This window comes from Bufo bufo, chromosome 3 (genome assembly GCF_905171765.1).
Source record: "Bufo bufo chromosome 3, aBufBuf1.1, whole genome shotgun sequence".
In the NCBI taxonomy this organism is placed as follows: domain Eukaryota; kingdom Metazoa; phylum Chordata; class Amphibia; order Anura; family Bufonidae; genus Bufo; species Bufo bufo.
Genome location: NC_053391.1, coordinates 446658650 through 446684777, shown reverse-complemented (window position 1 = coordinate 446684777; position 26128 = coordinate 446658650). Strand labels below are relative to the sequence as shown.

The 26128-nt window shown below is 46.4% G+C and overlaps 1 protein-coding gene across 1 annotated transcript in view; it reads left to right on the top strand.

Annotated features, from left to right (window-relative positions):
* Positions 1–7622: 7622 nt before the first annotated feature.
* Positions 7623–26128, top strand: part of PRRG1 (proline rich and Gla domain 1) — a 58812-nt gene continuing 40306 nt past the window's right edge. The window contains exons 1-2 of the mRNA XM_040425077.1: positions 7623–7726; positions 20257–20302. Of these exons, the coding sequence (XP_040281011.1) occupies positions 20293–20302 (10 nt within the window). The 5' untranslated portion in view covers positions 7623–7726; positions 20257–20292. The remainder of the gene's footprint in view (positions 7727–20256; positions 20303–26128) is intronic.

Genomic DNA, 26128 nt, shown 5'->3' with positions numbered 1-26128 from the left:
ATGGTATCTCAGTGATGCCCCAGATCAGCGTCCCTCCAAACTAGTTGTCTCCGTCTTGCAGTTCAGGAGGAGGAAGGTGGGAGAAAAAACGAGAGCTGCTCCCTACAGCGCAGACAGCAGAGGGGAGGTGTAGCTGCATCCAGCGCCGTGGCCAAAATGGCGCCTTGGCTGTACAACAAGCGCGGGACCCGAAGTCGCACAGACCTGTAGCTCCAAGCTCTGTCGGTTCTGATTTCGGCAAGGATAACGGCAGCACACCGTTCCCCCCACACTCTCACAGAGAGATCTGAAGTCCAGGGTGCCGGGCAGTATGAGGATCTCACCCAGACAAACGGGCAGTCAAAGTCCGATAATCCGACAGGCATGCAGATGTTAATCAGGCTGGTGTCATGCCCCACTCTGACGATGTGCGGAGGTCGGCCAGGATTGCAGCACGAGTTTAGTGTTTGTTTTGGAGCCGTGCTGGATCCGCCTCTCATGAAGTTCACTGGGTGGGGTCATTAGTTTAAATAGTATACCAGCCCAGTGCTCTGGGCGGATTACACTATTCATTGTGGTCTTGGAAGCTAGGAAGGAAGGTTGGCTGTCTGTTCCAGCTCAGGAAGATAAGTGTTATTTCATGATTGGTTGTTTTGTGTCATCTATCCCATTCAGGTTCTGTGCGAGCAGGCTGCTCCTATTTCCCCACTTCACCATCTCAGGGAATTCAGGGTTTTGTCAGCCCAGGCACGGGGACACCTCATACCTACCTTAAAGGTCTGTAGGTGGGATGAGCAGTGCAGGGAAAGAGGTAAGGGATTAGTCAGGAGGTGACCCTTCCCCTGTCTCTCGTCCAGAGCCTGGTTGGTGCGTTATCTGTTAGACTGAGTGCACACCCGCCGTGACATTATAATCCGCCATACTGTGACTACCATAACTCAGCGATTTTGTAATGGCGTCAATTGATGCACTGGTTGACCGCATGCAGGGTTTATCCCTAGAGTTTGCGGATCTGCGTAGTTCGGTCACACAGTGTCAGAGGGTTCTGGCATCAGGTACAGGTCAAATTGGTGGGGAGCCTAAAGTCACTCTTCCCGAGAAATTTTCAGGGGGTACGGATAATTTTTTCCGCTTTAAAGAGTCATGCAAATTGTACTTTCGTCTGCGTCCATTTTCGTCAGGTAATGAAGATCAGAGGGTTGGTATCATCATATCTTTGCTTAAAGGGGACGCGCAATCCTGGGCTTTTTCTCTGCCGTCCGGTTCTCTGGCTCTCCGGTCAGTGCAGTAATTTTTTAAAGCCCTGGGATTGATTTACGATGACCCAGATCGGGTCTCGATGGCAGAATCGAAATTGCGTAACTTACTGCAGGGTAAACATACTGCAGAGGGTTACTGCACTGAGTTTAGGAGGTGGGCTACTGAGTCGGGGTGGAATGACCCCGCGTTACGTAGTCAGTTTTGTCAGGGGTTATCTGAAAGGTTGAAGGATGCCCTGGCTTTTCATGAGTACCCGGATACTTTAGAGAATGCAATGTCTTTGGCTATACGGTTGGATAGATGTATCAGAGAGAGGTGTAAGGGTCCCTCGGTGCAGGGGATCCCTCCTGCGTGTGATTTTGTTTCTCCTACTGCCCAGGGTGATATTACTTATAACTCTGGGGTAGGGGAGGAACCCATGCAGTTAGGTCAGATATCTTGCCATTCTGATAGTAGAGACTTTAGAAAAGTGCACAATCTATGTTACTATGTGGAAAGAGGGGTCATTTTGTTTTTTCTTGTCCTTATGTTAAATCACAGGTGGAAGAGAAAAAGAAAAAAGAAAAAAAAACTTCCCTCACACTTGTGTATGAATGGTGTGGTGGAGCAGACAGGTATGCAAGCTCCCTGCAGTTCCCGTTTTCTCCTTTCAGCTATGGTGGCGCTAGAGTCAAAAAAATTGTGTGTTGATGTATTCCTTGATTGTGGTGCTGGGGTAAACCTAATTGACTTTCTTTTTCTTCAAGGGCTGGGACTAAGTACTTGCACGTTAGAGAACGAGATTCGTGTTTTTGCAATTGATTCTTCCCCTCTTTCTCAAAGGAGCCTTACTCACATTGTTCATGGCATTCACTTAAGGGTGGGTGATTCACATGCTGAAATTATTTCTTGTTTTGTCATGAAGGATTTGCCAGCTCCTATAGTTTTGGGGTTGCCATAGTTGACTAGACATAACCCAATGATAGACTGGCAAGCGAAACAAATCATTGGTTGGAGCGAGTTTTGTTCGGATAATTGTCTTGGCACATCTATCTCTGGTGTGTCCATAACAGCTTTACCTCAGTATCTCTCTGATTTTGCGGATGTCTTTTCGGAGGGTGGGGCTCAGGAATTGCCCCCTCATCGAGACTATGATTGTCCAGTTAATCTCATTCCTGGGGCTAAGTTGCCAAAGTCTCGGCTTTACAACCTCTCTCAACCCGAAAGAGAGGTCATGCGAAAGTATGTCACCGAGAGTTTGGCAAAGGGTCATATTAGACCATCTAAGTCTCCAGTGGCAGTAGGTTTGTTCTTTGTGAAGAAAAAGGATGGATCACTAATACCGTGTTTGGATTTCCGGGAATTGAACCATATTACAGTCCGGGATCCATATCCCCTGCCTTTGATCTCTGATCTTTTTGATCAGATTGTTGGAGCCAAGGTGTTCTCCAAGTTGGATTTGAGAGGAGCCTACAATCTGATCAGGATCAAGGAGGGGGATGAGTGGAAAACGGCCTTCAATACGCACGAGGGTCATTTTGAGAACCTGGTGATGCCTTTTGGGTTGACGAACGCGCCAGCAGTATTTCAGCGATTCGTCAATAACATTTTTCATCACTTGGTGGGGAGGTTCGTAGTAGTTTACCTGGATGACATTTTAATTTATTCTCCTGATCTGAAGACCCATTAGGATCATGTGAGACAGGTTTTGACGATCCTTCGGGAGAATAAGTTATATGCCAAATTGGAGAAATGTTTGTTTGCGGTGCAACAGCTTCCGTTCTTGGGATACATGCTTTCTGATTCCGGTTTTCGTATGGACCCCGAAAAGGTCCGGGCGGTTCTGAAGTGGGACCGACCAGAGAATCAGAAAGCCTTGATGCGGTTCTTGGGGTTTACGAATTATTATAGAAAATGTATTTCGAATTATTCTACCCTAGTAAAACCTCTTACTGATATGACCAAGAAGGGCGCCGATGTCTCGTCTGGTCGGATGAGGCATTGCAGGCCTTTTCGGCTGTTAAGGAGCGTTTTGCGTCTGCTCCCATTCTGGTGCAGCCGGATGTGTCTCAGCCATTCGTAGTGGAGGTTGATGCATCAGAGGTGGGGGTTGGGGCGGTGCTGTCACAGGGTTCATCTCCTGGCAAGTGGGTCCTGTGTGCCTTCTTCTCCAAGAAGCTCTCGGTCGCCGAGAGGAATTATGATGTTGGAGATAGAGAGTTGTTGGCTATCAAGTTGGCCTTTGAGGAATGGCGTCACTGGTTAGAGGGGGCGTCTCACCCCGTTACGGTGTATACTGACCATAAGAATTTGGCTTACCTGCAATCTGCCAAGCGTCTGAACCCTAGGCAGGCCAGATGGTCACTGTTTTTTACCAGGTTCAATTTCGTGGTTACCTTTCGCCCAGGGGTCAAGAACGTCAAGGCAGATGCCTTGTCTCGCAGCTTTCCTGGGGGAGGTGATTCAGAAGATCCAGCGCCGATTTTGGCGGATGGGGTGGTGGTCTCCGCTCTGTACCCTGAATTGGAGATGGAGGTGTTGGGAGCCCAGGAGGGGGCTCCTGGTTCTTGTCCTCCAGGGAGGTTGTTTGTTCCTGAGGGCCTACGATACAAGGTGTTCAAGGAACATCACGATACTGTTCTCGCTGGACATCCTGGTGGTAAGTCCACCTGTGATCTAGTATCCCGGAGGTTCTGGTTGCCAGGGTTACGTAAGAGCATTGAGAATTACGTGACAGCTTGTGAAACCTGCGCTCGATCAAAGGTTGCTCATACTCGACCGCCTGTTCACTGCTTCCATTGTCTATTCCACCTCGTCGCATTTGTCTATGGACTTTAATACGGATCTGCTGAGTTCCTCCGGGAGAACAGTGATTTTGGTGGTAGTTGACCGTTTCAGTAAAATGGCTCACTTTATACCACTAACGAGTCTGCCTAACGCTAAGACTCTTGCGCAGATTTTTGTGGATAATATTGTGAAATTGCATGGTATTCCTTCGGATGTGGTCTCTGATAGGGGCACGCAGTTTGTCTCCAGGTTTTGGAGGGCGTTCTGCTCTCGGCTTGGCATTCAACTTTCATTCTCTTCGGCTTTTCATCCGCAGTCGAATGGTCAGACGGAGCGTACTAATCAAAACCTGGAGACCTACTTGAGGTGCTTTGTGGCTAAGAATCAGGAGGACTGGTCCTCATTCTTGTCCTTAGCAGAATTTGCGTTGAATAATCGTAGGCAGGAGTCCACGGGTAAGTCGCCACTTTTTGGCGCATACGGTTTCCATCCTCAGTTTGGTACATTTTCTGGGTCTGGTTCCTCTGGGATGCCAGAGGATGAGAGATTCTCTTCTGCCTTATCCTCTATCTGGCGGAGGATTCAAGGGAATTTGGAGGATGGGTGAGAGGTATAAACGTATGGCTGACAAGAGACGTATGACTGGTCCGGACCTGTGTGTGGGTGATCTGGTGTGGTTGTCCACTAAGAATATCAAATTGAGAGTGCCATCTTGGAAACTGGGTCCAAGATTTATTGGTCCGTATAAAATTTCTGCGGTGATCAATCCTGTGGCATTTCGGCTGGATCTTCCGCAGACTTGGAGAATCCATGATGTGTTCCACAGGTCTTTACTAAAAAAATACGTGAGACCGGTGGAACCATCGCCATTGCCTCCTCCTCCTGTTCTAGTCGAGGGAAACTTGGAGTTTGAGATCTCCAGGATTCTCGACTCGAGAGTTCTTCGGGGTTCCCTTCAGTACCGGGTGCACTGGAGGGTATACGGTCCTGAGGAGAGCATGTGGGTTCCGGCATCGGATGTCAACGCCAGCCGACTGGTGAAAGCCTTTCATAGGTCCCATCTGGATAAGGTTGGGCCGGGGTGTCCGGAGGTCACCCGTAGAAGGGGGGGTACTGTCATGCCCCACTCTGACGATGTGCGGAGGTCGGCCAGGATTGCAGCACGAGTTTGGTGTTTGTTTTGGAGCCGTGCTGGATCCGCCTCTCATCAAGTGCACTGGGTGGGGTCATTAGTTTAAATAGTATACCAGCCCAGTGCTCTGGGCGGATTATACTATTCATTGTGGTCTTGGAAGCTAGGAAGGAAGGTTGGCTGTCTGTTCCAGCTCAGGAAGATAAGTGTTATTTCATGTTTGGTTGTTTTGTGTCATCTATCCCATACAGGTTCTGTGCGAGCAGGCTGCTCCTATTTCCCCACTTCACCATCTCAGGGAATTCAGGGTTTTGTCAGCCCAGGCACGGGGACACCTCATACCTACCTTAAAGGTCTGTAGGTGGGCTGAGCAGTGCAGGGAAAGAGGTCAGGGATTAGTCAGGAGGTGACCCTTCCCCTGTCTCTCGCCCAGAGCCTGGTTGGTGCGTTATCTGTTAGACTGAGTGCACGCCCGCCGTGACAGCTGGTCGCCGGGTGTCTCAGGGGGTCTGCAGGTAGAAAACACAGGGTTCAAAGATGCAGATGGTCAGGATAAATCCAGGATATCACCGGAGCTGAAGCAACATGCGACCTCACGCCATGACAGTCAGGCCACGCCCTCCCCCAGTTGAATATCTTAGTAGATAAGGCCAGATTTTTTTGACTTTGTCCCTCCCTGATGGGAGAGGTAGGCAACAGTCGTCATGTTGTCTGAAAGGATTTTTAGGTGGGAACCCCGAAGACGTTCTTCCACCATCTTTAGGGATTCCCATACTGCCCTCAGTTCTCTGAAATTTGATGACTGAGAGCTCATCGACTGCGGCCAGGAGCCCTGATAGTAATAATATCCCACTTTCGCTCCCCATCCTGACTGACTTGCGTCCGTCATGATTTGTACAAAGGGAGTTCTCTTCCATACTACTCCCCTGGAGAGGTTCCTTGGGACTGTCCACCAACATAGTGATGTCTTTACCATGTGAGGAATGGACGTGCCGAAAGTGACGTCTTTTCCAAAGTGCTTACGCGCAAACCCGGCTTAACCGTCCAGGGGCAAGGCGGGAGATGTCGCCCCGGGAGCAGGCTACGGATAAACCAGAACGAGCCCTCCCGATCAATCATGGTGTGCAGTAGGATTCCTATCTTCATCTCCCTGCACATAGGGAGACCTTTCTCCACCCTGTCCTCTGTAGGGACAGGAAACACTGGTGTTGGTTGTGGGAGGGGGGGATTTAAACCTTTCTCTGTTCCTGCTCCTACAGTGGTCAATCTCCTTGTGTGCCGTCGTGGTGATGATATGGAAATACAGTGTATTTATTTCTCAGTATTTTTTTCGTGTTTTTGACACTCTTTTTAAACAATTGGGGGAACATCTATTAAGACTGTCATTTCAGGAGCCGGTCTTAATAAAGTCCAATAGCTGTCGGAGGATCCGCTGAAGTTATGAAGAGGCGCTGGTCTCTCCATAACGTTGGCACATCCAGCGCCAGTTCTAAATGTAAGGGTACTTTCACACTAGCGGCACGGGAGTCCGGCGGGTGAACAGCCTGTCGGATCCGTCCTGCCGCTAGTTCACATGTGCCCCCCGACTGCCGCTCCATCCCCATTGACTATAATGGTGGCGGGGGCGGAGTTCCAGCGGCAGCACAGCAGCGCACGGCGAGAGGCAGCCGGACTAAAAGTACTGCATGCACAGGACGTCTGGGGGGCACACGTGAACTAGCAGCAGGACGGATCTGACAGGCTGTTCACCCGCCGGAACAGCCTGCCGGTCCCCCCTGCCGCTAGTGTGAAACTAGCCTAACACAGCTTCCTTGCCGTCTTACATTTAGACCATTTCTACCTAAACCAGGCGTAGAAAATAATGAATGAAACAGACATACAGGCCCCTCCCCTTCGCTACCCACAATTTTAGACCTGCCGTGCGCAGATATCTGCACCTGAAATACCCCTAAATTCGGCATATTTCAGTATAGTAAATGACCCCTTTGGTGTTTACTATGGTACAAAACGGCATTTTCAGCTTGTGGTTTTTGGCGCAGATCCACACACACACAAAAAAAAATAAAGCGCACAAAGCAAGTATTGACGCCTACTTTCATTTCAGTGAACATCATTCTGTAAGATAGGGCATGCTGCTTCTTTTTTCCACATGGGGAAAAAAAGCAAGTTGTGCTTCCCACCAAAATAGGAGGCTGTTTTGAGGGATGGGGGTTTTTGGAGCCGATTTTAAGGCGGAAACAATCCAAAAAACTCTGTGAACTGGTGCTTTTTCTGAAAGTTGCTATGCCCGCCGCTGATTTCACCCCTTCTTGTGCTTTTCCAATGTTGGGAGACATAAATGTACGCTCACACAGCACATGCCACAGACTCAGTGAGGTAACGCTCCACACACAGAGCGAAGGACTCCATTCATGAGCTCTACTACTGCTACTGGGCGCGCCTGCAGTCTCCTCCCCTTCCTACAGACAGGTCACATGACCGTGACGCCACGCCTACCCTAAGCCTCTCCTCTCCATTCCAGCGTATGTCTCCTGGGATCTAGCGGCTGCAGCAGAGTACAGCGGCAGAAGTGTATCCGCTACCGCTCAGGTACTGTACTGGCATACCTGTCATGGGCGCCCGCGGTGGGCACCGTTTGGAGGAGATATGCCATGGGTTTTGATTTGTGTATATATAGGTTGTGTTCTGTGTGTGCAGCCATTGCTTCCAGCGCACACACAGCTGTATGTAAATATATATATATATATATATATATGTGTTTATAGATCATATATGTGTGACGCAAAGCAACATGGGAAATGAATGCAATAATTCCCAAAGTTTTCTCCAGGAGACTGCTCCCTGTCACTGGATGATGAAGATGACACAGCTGGGTGGATACAATGTATTCCAGATACTTGGCTGACTGTACATCCTCATGGAGATCTGATCTACGCATTATAAACCAGTTAGGTGGAGAGCGTGTAATATGTAAAACGCGTTACCGAGCCATCATGAAGCTGATATATCACATTCCAGCCAGGTTGTATCGGTGACAACTAGTCCACGTGTGGCGTTCTCACTGTGACTTTTTCTGTATTGTGTTAATGGAGTCTGATATTTAAAATATTTTAAAGGGATTTTCCATCCATGTGAAAATCTCTTCTATAAGCCGTAAATGTGTTAAAGTAAAAAAAAAAAATAATCTCCAAATCCTGTGTTGAGAGTGTGGCCTTTGTTTAGGCGGCTGCAGTGGTGACACTGTAGTCAAGCGGTGGTCGTATTGGTCACATACTGTACTACCGGCATTGTGACGTGGTGGTGGTGATGCCGAGAAAGTAGGGTACTTGACTGCTGCAGCCACTAATTGACTGCAGAGGTCATATGCTGGCAACATGGAGCATCAGTGCTGAATCCTCGATTGGAAGGAAGAGAGAAGTAGGGTTTCTTTTTCTGTTTTATAGTTTTTGCAGCTGTTTTTATATTTTTGAGATGAACACTTTAGCTCCAATTTTCCTTTTTGCGCTTTCATTTCTTTCATTCCTGCCTTCCAAGAGCCATAACTTTCTGTTCACATAGCCATAGGAGGACTTATTTTTGGGAGAATTTACCATATGTTGTGGGGTGAAATAAAAAACAAGCAAACACAATTCTACTTTGTCATATAACCTACAGGAAACAGCTGGAGGCGGATACAAATAACAATGAACGAATTCAGTGTGAGACCTAGCACTGTCGGTTTTCTGCTAGTCCTTTAAAAGCTAGATTATAGTTAGTGAGCGGTTTCTATATTTAGCCCTTCAGTAGTTATAATTAGTGTTGAGCGAACTTGTGTTTTAAGTTCGGCATCTAAAGTTCGGGTTATCAAAGTATCCCTTTTGGATTCTAAATTCCGTTATGGTCCGTGGTAGCGGAATCCATAACGGGATACTTTGATAACCAGAACCCGAACTTTAAACGCCAAACTTAAAACACAAGTTCGCTCAACACTAGTTATAATACCTCATTGACCAGTAGATATAATGCTCTATCTGGTGCCCCTAGTAGTTACAATGCCCCCTCTAGTGCCACTAGTAGTTACAATGCCCCCTCTAGTGCCACTAGCAGTTACAATGCCCCCTCTAGTGCCACTAGCAGGTACAATGCCCCCTCTAGTGCCACTAGCAGTTACAATGCCCCCTCTAGTGCCACTAGCAGTTACAATGCCCCCTCTAGTGCCACTAGCAGTTACAATGCCCCCTCTAGTGCCACTAGCAGTTACAATGCCCCCTCTAGTGCCACTAGCAGTTACAATGCCCCCTCTAGTGCCACTAGCAGTTACAATGCCCCCTCTAGTGCCACTAGCAGTTACAATGCCCCCTCTAGTGCCACTAGAAGCAGGCCTCTTGCAGCTTGAGTTGGTTCTCTGCTCAGGTGTTTGCAATGAAATCAACCTGTCACCTGTGTCTTGGCGCAGGTGTGTATGATGACATCATCACACAGCCTAGGCTCCGTCACAGGCGCTCGTGATGATGTCATTTTATTCACAACGTCCTGCGCCGTTCTACTATCTCATAGACTTTATGGTGGGGAAGCAAGCCATTGGCTTCTGTGTCCCGCCACAGTAATTCAACTATATCATCATCCTGAGCCACACATGTGGCTTATGACCTATGGGTTGAGGATCACTATTATAATTCTTGATTGCTTGTGTCTGGTTTTAATTGCTTTAAAAGTTTCACATTTATGCAAATTGACTTGCTGTTGCGCAGCTGTTTTATAATTGAGATTTGGCTGTAAATTATTATTATTATTTTTTTTTTTTTTTAAATCTCAAATGCTTCCCAAGCTGCCTGTGCTTACAGAGTAACATTTTTTTGTGACAGTCATATCATGCTTAGTTGGCAGACCCCATTGACGGTCTTTAGATGAGATTTTAATATTAAGGGATACATGTCATGTAGACCTAGCCTAATATGAAGATCTGGCTGAGGCTCATTACGCAGTAACTTCTGGAAGAATGTATCTTGTGATTTGTGGCGGTTTCCTGCCATGAAAAAGCTGCACATTTTTGGCACACTCCATTTATGCACCAAATTTGTTACTTTTTATAATCTTTTTCTCTTCTTTCTACCTTTGAAAAGTGGGCCTGGTTAATTAGGTGTATGCCAAATATATTAACTTTTACTTTTTTTAAAAGTCGAAAAACAAAAGTTCAATGAGGGAAAAAAGGGCTTAAAAATAGAGTAACTTCTCTAGATAAGTGATATTTGTAATGCTGCACCAGATTTATCAAATGATGTGATATCTGATGGATTTGGAGCAAATAAGTGGACACTGAAGCAGACTCAAAGCAAAACTGACTTCATGTTTTTCTAGAAACATGACCGCTCTTGTCCATGAGTAGTGTTCGGCGAACCATTGTTTTCAAGTTCGGCGTACAAGGTTTGGGTTTACATAAGAATTCCGTTATGGATTCCGCTACCATGGACCATAATTTATGGTCCGTGGTAGCAGAATCCATAACGGGATTCTAAGAGAACCCGAATCTTGTACACCGAGCGCGACAACAAAAGTTCGTTTATCCCTATCCATAAGTCGTGCCTGGTATTTCACTGCCCCGTTCACCTATGTAGCTGGCTTTAGACTCTACAGCCCGAGGGATGCCAGCCTATTAGTTCTGGTACACAATGAGTTACAGACCAGAGATGTCAAATTCTTTACTGCATGAGGCAGAAGCAATGCCTGGGCTCCCACCCAAAATAACTCTGGTTGTGAGATCACCTATCAGCACGTGCAGCACCTTACTGTTGGAGCTATATGCATCTACACAAATGAAGCAATGATATGCATTGTGAGATAGCTGTCTTGTTCTCTATAGGGGACAGATTACACTTGCAGCACCTATTTGGAGGAGTTTCCATATGTAGGGTACGGCTACACATAGAAAAAATGCTGTGGAATAGCTTAGAGAAAATCCACAGTGTTTACAGTAGCAGTGGAGCCGCTATGTTTGACATACCCTTGTCTGGTGGACAGTGGTACAGTCAAGTCTCGTAGGCTTCAGCCCTGTTTTGATATTTAAAAGAGTGGCCTCCTCTCATACATTGGTGCCATATCACTGGGATATGCCACCAATGACAGATGAGTGGGGGACTCGCTCCTATCTCTAGAACGGGGGCCCTCAGAGTGAAGGCCATATCTATTCACTTCTATGCAAATTCCGAAAATAGCTGAGTGTGCTTGCTCGGCTATTATCAGAACTCCCACAGAAGTGAATGGAGAGCTAGCTGTGCATGTGCGGTGCACTCTCCTTCACTTTTTAGGGGTCCCATTTTCTGAGGTAGGTGGGGGTCCAACCTTTGGGACCCACTCCTATTTGACATTGGTGGCATATGTCTAGAATATGCCACCAATAAATGAGATGAGACAACCCCTTCAAATTAGAAACATGATTGGGAATGTAACAGCGGCTGCTGTACGCCGCTGTTCCCCCGCTTATCGCCACGCTCAGTGGTGACCTTTGGTCGGTGCTTCCATTTCTCCGCTGCGGTCCTGGGCTCAGTTTCTGTAGGTGGTATTGCTTTTGAGGATTCTTCTCCACAGCTTCCACTCAGCCCTGGACACAGCATGAGGTCGGCTGGTTTTGTGTTACACTGCTTTAAGGGTGGAGCTCATCACTCTCTGGGCTGTGTGGGTTAGGTCACGTGATCTCGCTAACCAACCCTGGCTCTCCTGCAGGTATTTAAGTGGCTCAGCCCTCTTCCCAGATGCCTCAGTATCAAGGTTCTTAAGTTTGTTGGGGCCTGATACTTCGTTCCTGGACTCTGTTTATCGTCTGATCCCTGCCTGCTTGCCTTGTCTCTCCTGTTGCTGACTCGGATTGCTTGACCTGTAGCTGTGCCGCCTGCCCTGACCTTTTGCCTGTCTGACTACGCCTCTGCCTCATCCTTTGGTACTGCACTGTTGCTCCTGGTAATGACCCCGTCTGCGTGACTACGTGTGTACTTCTGGTACCTACCTAGGTATATCCTGGGCCAGCTGCCACTGACTCTGGGATTGCTCGGGAATAACCCCTGGCAACTACCCTAACGACTGAAATCTATCCTCACCATCCGAGGTTCTAGTGAAAACCAGGTAGTTGCTGAGACATGCCCCTCCAGAGTATAGCCTGTCAGTGGCACAGTGGGTTCACACCCGCTGGTTCGTGACAGGGAACAATTGGCCTTCCCCCTGCAGTCTATCCACAGTGTTTACAGTAGCAGTGGAGCCGCTATGTTTGGCTGTACCCTTATCTGGTGGACAGTGGTACAGTGAACATCAAGTCTCTAAGGTTGGGTTTCCACGGGGAGGCTGGTATGGGGCAGTTGCAGTCTCTGAATGCATTTGAAGGTAATACCTCGGTTAACCTCCAAATTGTATGGCCAATGACCAGCATGGGTGGGCGAGGTTGCAGTCGCAACGTGGCTGCCTCATGGAAACCCAGTTCATAGGCTAAGTTAACATGTTGCAGTTTCTTATGGGTTTATGGTTTGGATTCTGCACAGCAAATCCACTACAGAGCACAGTACAATACAAGTCTATGAGACTTTCCAATCCCCATCGATATGCTGCAGATTTTTTTGATGCCGATTTCTTCAGGCGGACCAGACTTTGAAATCTGCAGCATGTCTATTTTCTTGAGGATTAACTTCTTCCTATGGAATAGTGAACTGTGGAGCTCTTATTACTGCTGTATCCCCTATACATGTTCTCCATTTACCTTGTTTAAATATGTGACTCTTGAGGCCTTCTACCTGCTGTTCCCAGTCGTTCGACACTTTAGAAATGATGGTGCATTGATGGATAACTTTATTGAAACCTGGCATTAGGAGGAAACTGGCAGTCACCACCAATTTAAGAACCGTATCACTTAGTCATATCTTTAACACACCTTTTTTCCATATTGGATGTGGCTCAATACCATCTTTTGCATTTGAAAAGTGACTTGCATTAATATCCTCCAATATTGTTGGTGAAACAGCCAAAACACTAGGCCAGTGGTCCTCAGACTGTGTAGCATTGTGTACTTTCTAACTACTCTCTACAGTAGTCTTCCGTCTAGTCTTTAAAAGTAGATAGATATGATGGATTATGCCATAAAAAAAAATAAAAAAAACAGTAGATGGAGAAAAATGACAGGCAATTAGAGAAAAAAATTCCAGAGTGTACTGTGATTTGAAAACAATGCCATTGACACAAAACACGCTTCTCACGGTGAAAAAACACCACTACAAAAAATCCTGTTAAATATTTCTTGTACACTTCCATGCTGGTGTTTTTTTTGACAGCAGCAAAAAAAACCTCACCAAAAAGCACAAAAGCCATTGAAAACACCATAAAAAGCCTACAGTATAGATATCACCACCCTTTAAAGGGGGTTGTTCAACCCTTTACAAGTGATGGCCTAGCCTCAGGAGAGTAGGCCATCACTTTCTGTTTGGTGGGGGTCTGGCTGCCCTCAGCTGTACCGATCAGCTTTTCTTCAGTAGCTCAGGTGCTGGACTATACAACTCCTTTTCTGTAGTGGGCAGAGAGAAGGTGGGGAAACATGTAGGCAGGGAGGACAGAAGTAGGCGGGACCAGCAAAACCCTAGTGCAGCACTAAGTACAGCCCCAGCAGAACTAAATCCCATAGTGCTACACCGTATACTGCCCCAGCAGAACCCAATACCACAGTGCAACACAAAATACTGCCACCCCCGCTGCAGTATTTTACTGTATCATCGTACTGAGAATAGCAATACAGTTTAATTCTGGAGGGTGCCTGCGGCCACCAGCCTAATGCTGTAGTACTTGATGCTTCTAGTTAGGGCTGCAGTAAACGATTATTTCAGTAATCGAGTATTCTATTGATTATTTTTTACGATTAATTGAGTAATATAATAAGGAAAAATGAATTAATAGACTGTTTTTCTTTTATAAAAACTCATCAGACCCCAACACCCTTTCTTCCTCCCTGTGCGATCAGTCCAAGTGCATCAGTTCCCCCAGTGCCATCAGCTCCACTATCCCTCCAGTGCCATCAGCTCCCCCCCACCCCAGTGCCATCAGCTCCGTTCCCTCAGTGCCTTTAGATCTCCCCCACCCCAGTGCCTTCAGCTCCACTCCCCCAGTGCCATCAGCACCTCCATGCCAACCATTGCCATGTCGCCCACTGCCATCAGATCAACACCTCCATGTCGCCCACTGCCATCAGATCAGCCCCTCCATGTTCCCACTCCCTCAGTGCCATCATGGCTGCCGGCCATGAGGAGAGCTCAGATGGCCCCCTGGGCATCGGCCCACCAGGAAATTTCCCTTTAGGGTCTATGACAAATACGCCCCTGGGCACAGTAGTGCAGTAACCAGCTCCGTCCACTACACAATTGATGAAGCTGTGTAGATCTGGTGCCTGCAGAGTAACTGATCGTCGGGGGGTGCAGAGTGTTGGATTTCCTCCGATCAGATAGTGATGACCTATCCTGAGGATAGGTTAGACAACTAGGGTTTGGTGATCATGGCTGTGCTCTATTAGAAGATAAAACAGCAGGTAAGAACTTTCCAAAGGTACTGATTTGCATATAATTATTCAGATAGATAGGAACCAGTGTGGAATAGAAGCCAATAACCAAATGATGGTGATAAAAAAATGTTGCCACGCTCTAAATTTGTATGTCTGCACTATGGCTGCAGTCATTGTCGTCCACGCTCTTTGTGTTTGTATTGTTTACCTGCTGCACTGGATTTCACTGGAGGTTTAGGTGACACAATTCTTAATCTGTATTAGGCTCTGTTAACCTCACATTTAAGCCGGATTCAGACGGCTGTTCCGATTTTCGTCTCCAAAACATTAACCTATGAGGATGTATGGGCGCGTCCATTTTATTTCTGGACCCATTAATTTGCATGAATGAGTCTCAAGCAGAAAATTAACAAAAACGGTGCATGCTGCAAGTTCCTCAGTCCATACCGAAAAACTAAAGTGTGAATTGCACAATTTACTTTGAAGGGGTTGTGGTCACATGACAACTCCTGTTTTTCTGATCCTGTGGATAGGGGAGAAGTGTTATAAGTGGCACAACCCCTCTGCTATGCGGGTGCAGTTTGGATAGAAATTAGTCTTCTAAATTGGACCTAAGGGCGCAGCCACAGGAGTGAAATTTCTGCTACGGTTATTGCTCTATTTATTGCAAAGTGTAAAATCTGCTGTGGAAATCCACAGTATAAATTGACATGCTGCGGATTTAAAACCCCATTCACTGGGACTACCCTCCTCCCCTGCTACTATGTAATTGACATCCAGTGCTGGTACACTGCTATCCCTTCATACAGCCAAACAGTGGGGTGACGAAAGTCAGACCCCCACGATCCGGTTTGATGATCTATACTAGGGATGCCCAACCTGCGGCCCTCCAGCTGTTTCAAAACTACAACTCCCAGCATGCCCAGACAGCCTACAGCAGGGCATGATGGGAGTTGTAGGTTTACAACAGCTGGAGGGCCACAGGTTGAGCATCCCTGATCTATACTAAAGGGCCCTTAACAGTGCCCAAACGTTCATTAGCAATAATCTGCCAGTGTAAAGGTGCCGCCAATTACCCGTTGAACGAACAAAACACTTGTTCATCAGGTAATAGGATTGTTCGTGTGGACACCTAAATCGTTGTTTGCTGGCAGCAGATTGTGCCGTCTAAACAGCCTCTGCTGCCGGCAAAGATTCTGTATGGGGACGAGTGATGGCATTAGTGATCTCACCTCCCCATACTGTGGAGGAGATCGCTGCATGTAAATACAGCGGTCTCCTCCACTGATGAGCAGGCGATTTGTCAGGAAGGAACGCTTCCATCCCGACAATCGCTTGCTACATCGGCCCATGTAAAGGGTTCTTAAGGATATGCCATCATTATTGTGAAGAAGGTATCGTAATAATCGAGGTTTTCAGCTGCAGCATATAAATGGGGCGAATGGACCACTGGGGTGAATACACCGCAAAAGAGCAGCATGTGAAAGCATGCTAAAAGAGACTGAATTTTCCCCAGTCTAAAGTCCTTCACAGACTCTCTTCGCTCGTGGTGGCAATCCTGTAATCTAGCAGAGCAACAATGAACTTCAGCTTGTCAGGGCTTGGACGCGTCAGCAGAAAATAGCAGCCGGTATTCTCTCCATGCTCTGGCTGTTGTCTGACCCATGTGCTTGTCTGATCACAACAGAACGGCCGCCAGTTACTGCTAGGGCCCAGTAATGGTTTCTATAAAGGCTTTTAAACGTGAGCACATTTAATACCCAAGTATATTCCATAGTTTATAATTCATGCAGCTAAAAGTAGAAGTAATCTAATTCTTATTATAGTAAAGCCATTACAGGTTTCTGTAAGTCTCATTGATTTATTAATGGCTATGAGGTGAATCATGTCCACCAAACAACTCGAAGAAAAAAAAAACGCATACTGTACATCTGTGACTGTTTCCGGCCAGGGAAAGGATGGTACCTGTGTGCGATTTCTATTGTAATACCAGTTACAGTAGAAAAGGCTGGCTCTGTCTGTCAGGGCCCAGGGGAAGGCCTTGGGCAGGGTTCACAGGCTGGGGATGGAACCACCCTAGGATAACTTGCCATCTAATTTACGTACCTAATCAAAGCTCATTCTCTCAGCAGTAAATAAAGCAGGACAACCACAAAGGTATGCGATTTTATTTATTAATTTTTTTTGTCCGGCCAATTCCCGTCGTAGAGGTCGGTTCTCTGCTGGACCCCATTATAGTCAATGGGATTCGGGGGGCAGGCAACAGTATCCGTCAATGCCAGAATCAGAGAACTCTGGTGGACTGTTCTATGCCGGAACATCCTCTTGGAGAGGGCAGATGGAGATGTGAAACTTGCCAATAGTTATTATAAAGTTAGACATTTATCGTCTAGCCTAAGCTCCTGTGATCAATCTGGTGCAGGTCTAGACTAGGATACTAGATACCAGGATTTGACATTTATCGATACTAGGCTGCGCTACTGCACCATGTTCTCCTCAGCAGCACAGGGGAGAAGGAGTCACTCTCTCCCTCCCATCTGTGCCGCTGCTGCCAATAAGAAGAGAGAGGGGCGGAGGAGGGCGGGCAGTTAACCCCTCAGGTGCGGCACTTAAGGGGTTGACTGCCACTGATCACAGCTCCCAGCTATGTGATTCTGCTGCCAACACCCGCCTCCTGTATTAAAGGTTAATTATCATTGGTGACGCAGTGCGCCCCCCCCCCCCCAAGTATTAAAATCATTGGTAGTAGCAGTGTAATCCTGGGGCTCCTATCGGTTACCATGGCAGCCAGGACGCTACTAAAGCCCTGGCTGCCATGGTAAGCTCCCTGCTGCTGTGTGTACTTTGCACAGAGCAGCAGGGAGAGTGTGAGATCCTATTCACCACAATAGAGCTCTATCAGGGTGAATAGGACAAGGGATTAAAAGATACCAGGTTCTAGCCCTTACACGTCTATTCTCTATGGGGCTGGAAGAGATGCGGACAGCACATGGTGTGCTGTCCGCATCCGCATTTCCGGAGTGCAGCCCCGATCTTCCGGTCCGCTCCCGAAAAAAATAGAACATGCTCTATTCTTGTCCACAATTGTGGACAAGAATAGGCAGTTCTATGGGGGTGCCGACTGGGTGTATTGCGGATCCGCAATACACTACAGACCTGTGAATGGACCCCTAAGGGGGGAAATAGTTATTAAATAAAAATAAAAAAATTATTAAGTATAAATCACCCGCTTTCCTAATTTTACATATAAATTATATAAACAATAAATAAATAAACATATCACATCGGCACGTCCGAAAAGTTCAAACTATTAAAATCTAAAAAAAAAATCCTATGCGGTGAACGCCCGAACAGAAAAAAATTAATTCAATTAATATATTTTTTTAAATGCGGAATGCACGTGGCTTTTTTGGTGTTTAGTTTTTTTTTGCGTGGTATCGAAATCTAATCAAAATTTTGGTATCACAACAATCCTAGTCTAGACAGCCTAAGTTTACGCCATCCATAGGTTTTTTAAATCTGCCCCAATGTTTTTTATCTTAAATAATTTAAACTGCCACCAGCTTGTAAGAAAAAAAAGCTCTGAAGAAATTTAAAACTCGTGTTTTTTTTTTTTTTAAACAAGCGTTATAAAACACTGAAAATATAGCTTTATCAAAAAAGCTCCTTTTGGAAAATGAAAGGTGGAATCTGATTGGTTTCAATGGGCAACTAAACCAGTTTGATAAATGACCCCAATAGTGTCCATTGATGAGTGAAGCTCTGTGGATTTGTCGTTGTGGATTTTTGTGCGGCAAATCCAGAGAGTATGAACAGTACCAGTGAAGTGGATGAGATTTTAAGAAATCTCATCCATTTGCTGAGTAAAAAAAACCTGCATAAATTGACCTGTGGTGTGGATTTAAAGCCATGTTCCCACCAGGCATAGTGTACTTTCACACTTGCGGCAGAGTGATTCGGCAAGCAGTTCCGCCGCAACTGCCTGCCGGATCCGTCAAAACGTATGCCAACTAGGCCTGCACGATATATCTCCAAAGCAATCGTATCACGATAATAGACGATGGCGATTTGTCCGATCCAAAAATGCTGCGATTACCTACAATGATACACGGCCGCCGCACAGCGCGGTCGGCGGGTGTATCAACAGAGAGAGGAGGGGCTGGGGGCCAGCATCTGGATTAGGAATGACAGCGGGGACTGGTGCAGTCCCTGTATTCTAATGCACCGGCCTCGCTCACTGTTGTATAATCTTATCTAACCTGTAGGCATTGTTAAAATATAATAATCATGTGTAATCCAGCTGTATTACTTACAACAAGTTCCGTAGAAGGGAGGAGGCAGGGCGGGCGGGCGGCGCGTCACTCACTACGTCATGCACCTGAGTCGCCCACTTTATGAATGGAGCAGGCAGCGCGAGCCTCCTCCCTCCTCTCTGCTATGGAATTTAGTTGTAAGTAATACAGCTGGAGTACACATGATTATTATATTTTAACAATGCCTACAGGTTAGATAAGATTATACAAGTGAGTGGGGCCGGTGCATTAGAATACAGGGACTTCACCGGTTCCCACTGTCATTCCTAATCCAGATGCCGGCCCCCACCCCCATTATTGGGGGTCATTCACACTGCAGGGACACTGTTATGGGGGGGGGATCTGTGGAGGGCACATAGCATAAGATGCTATATATGTGCCATCCATAGATGCCCTCCATAGCAGTGCCATCCAGAGATGCCCTCCATAGCAGTGCCATCCACAGCAAATAGACCTCTAGCACAATTCCCTTAAAATATCACATCGCATATCGTTATCGCACTTTTTAGGGCCCTAATGGCAATCACACAAAATTCCCATATCGTGCAGCTGCTCACTGATGACATTTGTAAGACTGATCAGGATCCGTCCGGAATGCAGGGTCATCCGGAAAAAAGGGATCCGGCGTTTATATATTTTTTTCGGTCTGCACATGCGCAGACTGGAAGGACGGATCTGGCATTCCGGTAAGTGTTCAGTTTTTTTGGCCGGAGATAAAACCGTAGCATGCTGCGGTTTTATCTCTGTCCTGATCAGTCAAAAAGACTGAACTGAAGACATCCTGATGCATCCTGAACGGATTGCTCTCCATTCAGAATGCATAGGGATAAAACTTATCAGTTCCTGTCCGGTATAGAGGCGCTAGGACGAAACTATTATGTTTTTTGTTTTTTTTGTTTGTTTTTTCAGACAAAAATGCTGTGGCTAGATGTTTCTTTAAATGGAGTCTGTCAGCAGAGTTCTCATTGCACAACTGCTGACAACAGTGATCGGTTGATTAAAAGTTTACATAGAATGTAACATAAAAGAGTAGTCGTAGATTAGTCCTGTAGTAGGTGTGTGCAGCCTGGTGTAGTCCATGAGGACAGGAAATGTGCCTGCCAGCATATGACACCTGAAAGTATGAATACCGTTATCCAGTTATGACGACAGACGCACATTGTCGTCTTTTGGCTAGTGTTATAGAATGGAAGGAAGTGAGGCTCAATTGAGGGAAGCTATCAGTTTTTCCTTAACGTAGCTGAACGATAGAGTATTTTTATTTCTTACCATTGTCTCAACACTTTTTTTTCCTGTATTTTCAGACTCTTAATTTTCTTCCGCTGTAAAAGAGCAGAATCATGGACAGTGGTAAGTCACACTGCGTATTCTGTAACACAGACTTGGGCAAAATGTGAGCAAGAAAACCTGACATATTTGTCCCAGATGTATGTATGTGTCATTTTTAGTTTAATTTAAAAAAAGTGAACACTACAGCTTTATTAACAAAATGACGTAAGTTTGCTGTGTCCAGCTATGGCCCTTCCATATAGGATATTCATGCCACTTTCTCAAGGTTTATGTGGCAGGATTTGACACAACTGGTTAAACTCTCCTCAAAAGGAGGTTACGTTTTTCACCAGTTATACTGCAAGCAGAAGTTTGAATTAAAGGTTGTCCGATGATTAACCCTTTCCCTGCCAAGGATGTATGTCATACGTCCTGGTAGGGTGGCAATTCAGTAGTCAAGGATGTACCTCGTATGTCCTTGCTACTGATGGCCATTCATGTTTTAAAGGTGACAATCTCAGCTTTAAAACAAGGCCAAGTTTGAAGCTTTACTGTTATATATTGTGAGTTAGATCGTTGAAAAAGGGACTTGATGAAAACTACATATACCTGCAGCTTTCATTCCCGGCCTGATTTCTAAGTGCTCTAACTTGTGATATATTGCGACTGGAGCCTCAAACTTGGTCTTCTTTTAAAGCTGACAATCTCAACTTTAATAGAAGACCTGGCATGAATCTCTTATGCAGCCCGAGATATGCCAGCAGAAAAAAGCCATTGGAAGAAGTGCTGACAAGTTGCACAGGGAGAGACATAGCTTATCTCTCACTGTCTAGCTCCACATTTCTGCAAAAGGGGGAATCGCACGGACTTCGGTGCATGCTATTAATCCTCCTATCCCCCCATCAACCAGAGAACATACTCTGATGGTCACATATGGGGTCTTTTTTATTTATTTTTTCTTCTTCTAGAAAGAGTGAGAATGATGCCATAAACAAGAGGTTTATCAGCGCACAGATCACGGGCCAAATAAATCACACCAAACACAGGAGCATCAATAAAGTTTCCATTTCATACTGTCCCTATCCTGTCCATACCCAATCTATAGCGTACAATATTCAGACTGCTTCTCTAGCGATACCTGTTACAGGCTTTAGGAACAGCGATAACTATCATTAGAGAGGAAGCTAATATATTTCTGATGGAAAAAAATTCATTAGCCAGAGAACACATTTTCGCTAATTGACTGTCACCATAGTATAATAGTTTTATATTACCATAGGGGGGAAAAAGCATTTAGCCGCTTTTCAGACAGCTGTAATACAGCGTTTTTATTATGGATGTAACACCCAGACCTCCCGCAGTTCATCAGAACCAGAGGTGTGGCGCGTCAACTCATTTTCTGATGAACTACATGAGGTTCAGGTGTTTGGTTCATAACGAGTAATAAAGCCTCCATATCGTACCTATATAAAAGCGGGCTTAGTAAATGCATTATATGCGGTTCAGGGATTTATCATTGTTAATTAGAATTACAGTTTGTGTTACATGGGAGGGAAATTATATACTAATAATTCCCAATACTTGGCTGCAAATACTGTGGTTGATGCATTCCTGCAGTTTTTGCATTTCAGTAACACATGTAGATTTGAATGTAGACATACAGTATGTGGCATGTATGAACTCCTCCCATCTTAGTTTTTTGCAGACTATATTTTATAGTTAGTATTCTGTTAGAGTTCACCTTTTATTTGCAAATTTGAATTTTTTTGCCAATTTTTTTTCTAATCGTTTGCTGCAAATTTGCAGGTTGTGTGTATCAATTTTTAGGCTATATTTTTATACAAAGTATGTTTGCGCGCTCAGAAACTGTAGATTTTGGTAACCTAGAAGTGGTTTGTCCTGTACAGTATACATTTTTAACAAATATGTAGATGATGACCATATTTTACATGGCCTCTGTGACAGTGTTTTTAAAGGGGTTCTCCGGGAATTAAGAAAATGAAAATACTTAAATGTTACCTTTTATAATAAATATATTCCCAAATACCTTTCATTAGTTAGAGTGGCTAGTTTTTTCTACGGAGCAATCACTAGGAGAAATAAAATGGCCACCGTACTACCAGTACACACAGAACCTGTCCTAACCAGACAGGAGGACAAGTTACTTCACAACACTGAGCTGAAGAGCTGCCTCATCCTCCTCTCTGCTCTGTGGGAATGGAAATGATGAGGAGACATGAAGTACAGGGAGGAGGGTGGGGGTAATGAGCAGCAGCTCTTGTATGCAGTCTCCATTACCACAGTCTGTCCTGTCTGTACTTCATGTCTCCTCTGAACTAAATTCCCCAGAGATTCGGCTAAAGTTCTTATAATCTGTATTGAGGATCATAATCTCTGACAAGTAGAGCAGAGAGGAGGATGAGGGAGCTATTTACCTCAGTGTTGTGAAGTAACTTGTCCTCCTGTGTGATTAGGACAGGTTCTGTCTGTACTGGTAGGACAGCGGCCATTTTGTTTCCCCTGATGATTGCTCCCCTGACAAAACGAGCCATAGTAAATAATGAAAGCTATTTGGAAATAGATTTATTATAAAGTAATATTTAAGTATTTTTATCTTCTTAATTCCTGGAGAACCCCTTTTTAACAACCTCCGGACCGCCTAACGCACGGATGCGTCCGGAAGGTGGTTGATTCATTCCTCCTGGACGCATCCGTGCGTCATCTTGCGAGACGCGAGATTTCGGTCAGAGCCGGCCCGCACATGCGCATCGCGGGCCGGCAAAAGTTAAAGGACAAGTTCGTCACCAGCCTGCCAGCAACGATCATTGGCTGGCAGGCTGGCGATTTTCAAAAAAACAAATCACAAGCCATATAACAGATCATATTAGTAAATATGATCTGTTATATGGCTTGTCTGCTCCTCTGCTGGTCCTTTTCGTCGGTTGGATCCAGCAGAGGAGCAGAAATCACAGTGAGTAGCACCAACAGTACACTTTAGCCCCAGATCACCCCCTGCACCCCAATTAACCCTTTGATCACCCCTTTGATCGGAGTCAGGAGCCAGGCGGAGCCGCGTCATAAAGCCCCTAGTAGGTGCCCCCCCCCCCCAATAATGCTGTATACCATGTTACATATACCGCTGCTCCGTACCCGGACCCTATTGACTATAATGGGGACGGGGGTGGAGCTCCGGCGCAGCACGGCAGTTCGCGGTGAGAGGCCGCCGGACTAAAAAGTTGGACATGCAGTACTTTTTTTACAATGCACTGCCGTGCTGCGCCAGAGCTCTGCCCCCATTATAGTCAATGGGGACAGAGCTGCGGTCCGGCGAAACAGCGGAAGGACGGATCCGACAGGGTGAACAGCCTGCCAGATCCATCCTGCCGCAAGCGTAAAAGTAGCCTTAGTTCTATAGCTACTGAATGAGACCGAATAAGGGATGCCTTTAACATAGATCTCCTTGAGAAGCCAATTTGATCAGAAGGTTTAATTCAAACTGTAATCTAAACTGTGTCCTGTCACTTCTCTCATCTCTCTGCTCCTGTCCCTTAATCTTATCACTGCTGCAAAAGCATCAGCGACAGCCTCAGTGTAAACTGTACTAGAGTCTGACTGACTGTTCTTTTAACTCAAAGAATCGAATAAGTCACTAACTAAAGTGGGATCTTTAGATTCTTTTAACCTGAGACTCATTCGATTCTTACTTAGACTCCCTCCTGTACTTGTGTCAGTGACTCGGGCTCAGAGCTGCTAGTGCTTGCCTCGCCTCAGCTCTGATTGGTTGGTGGGCGGGGAGGGGAGGGGCTGGCAGAAGCAGCTTCCACTCTAGGATCAGATTACACTCCTCCCGAGTCCCTCCCCTCCCTGCTGCCAGCGTCTCTGCTATTGTGTGCTGTGACGGAGCTGACTCAGACTGAGGGTCTGTTTCACACGGTGCTGCCTCCGGACAGAACGGCAGCTCCGCACCCATCGCCCGGGCACCTTTGAAAACGGGCTGACAAATACCCAAGCGCCAGAACTAAATTCCTGGTCGCCATGGCGACCTGGCGCCTGGGATTTGTCGAGCCCTGTTTTATAGTATCTGTAAGTGATCAAAACTGATCACGGTCAGATCTATAATAGTATTAGTGTCACCTTAGCTCGCCCTCCACCCAAAACGCAGTGTTTGCCCGATCAGATCTGATCGGTCGCCCACACGTGCGTTCACCCACGCCCGCCCCACCGCAGTGACAAAAAATTATTTTTTTTTGATCACTGCACATTCACTTTACACGCGCTGCGGCGATAAAAAAATCTGTTTTGATATTTTTTATCAACTGCAGCGGCCTCCGGTACTTCGCTAGCCTCCCATTTGTAAGACAGGCTTGCTTTTTTTCTTGGGTAGTCTCAGGGAATACCCCTAAATTTAGTTGCCAAAATGTCAAATAGGGGGTATTCTTCTGAAGAGGCCTACAGGATTCTGATCCAGTCGGATGAGGAGTGGGAACCCTCATCTGATGAATCTAGCAGGTCAGAATATGAACCTGTAGAAAGCAGTGGCTCTCTGACCCAAAGTTCGGACGAGGAGGTTGAGGTCCCTGATAGCACCAGGCGTACCCGGCCCTGTGTCGCTAGACCACAGGTTGCGCAGGATCCGCTTCAAGAGCAGCAGAGTGGGGCTGGTGCTGCCGGATCAGGTGGTGAGGCATACACCAGCAGCGCAGCCCTTCCTGGACCTAGTACCAGCACTGCCGTACAACATGGTGAAGTAGCGAACACCAGAAGGGCAGTTGAAGCTGGTACGGTGGCACGTGCAGTAGTTACCCCGTCGCAGTCACCGCACAGACAGGCCCGTAGAGCCCCTAGAATCCCTGAGGTGCTGGCAAACCCTGATTGGCAGTCACCAACTTCAGCCGCACCATTAGTTCCCCCTTTCACCGCCCAGTCTGGAGTTCGGATTGAGACGGCTCAGATCGGTTCGGCCCTGGGATTTTTTGAGCTGTTCTTGACTGCGGAGCTCTTAGACTTAGTTGTGGCAGAAACAAATCGGTATGCCACACAATTTATAACCGCAAACCCGGGAAGCTTTTATGCCCAGCCTTTCCGGTGGAAACCAGTCCAAGTTTCCGAAATTTAAATTTCAACATGGGTCTAACTAAAAAGCATGAATTGCGGTCATATTGGTCCACGAACCCAATTCATCACATGCCCATGTTCTCTGCTGCTATGTCCAGGACACGATTTGAGACCATCCTGCGTTTCCTGCATTTTAGCAACAACACCACCTCCCGTCCCAGAGGCCACCCAGCTTTTGACCGGCTCCACAAAATTCGGCCCCTCATAGACCATTTCAACCAGAAATTTGCAGATTTGTATACCCCAGAGCAAAACATCTGCATAGACGAGTCCCTAATACATTTTACCGGGCGCCTTGGCTTCAAACAATACATCCCAAGCAAGCGTGCCCGATATGGGGTCAAATTGTATAAGCTCTGTGAAAGGGCCACAGGCTATACCCACAAATTTCGTGTCTGAGGGAAAAGATCAGACCCTGGAGCCGGTCGGTTGCCCTGACTACCTGGGGAGCAGTGGGAAGACAGTCTGGGACTTGGTGTCACCCTTATTCGGCAAGGGGTACCATCTTTATGTGGACAATTCTACACAAGTGTGGCCCTCTTTAGGCATTTGTTTCTAGAACAGATTTGCGCCTGTGGCACCGTGCGACCTAGTCGCCGGGGCTTCCCCCAACGGCTCGTTACCACCCGTCTTGTAAGGGGGGAGAGGGCTGCCTTGTGTAACGAAGAACTGCTCGCGGTGAAATGGAGAGACAAGCGTGACGTTTACATGCTCTCCTCCATTCACGCAGACACGACAATCCAAATTGAGCGAGCAACCCGTGTCATTGAAAAGCCCCTCTCAGTCCACGAC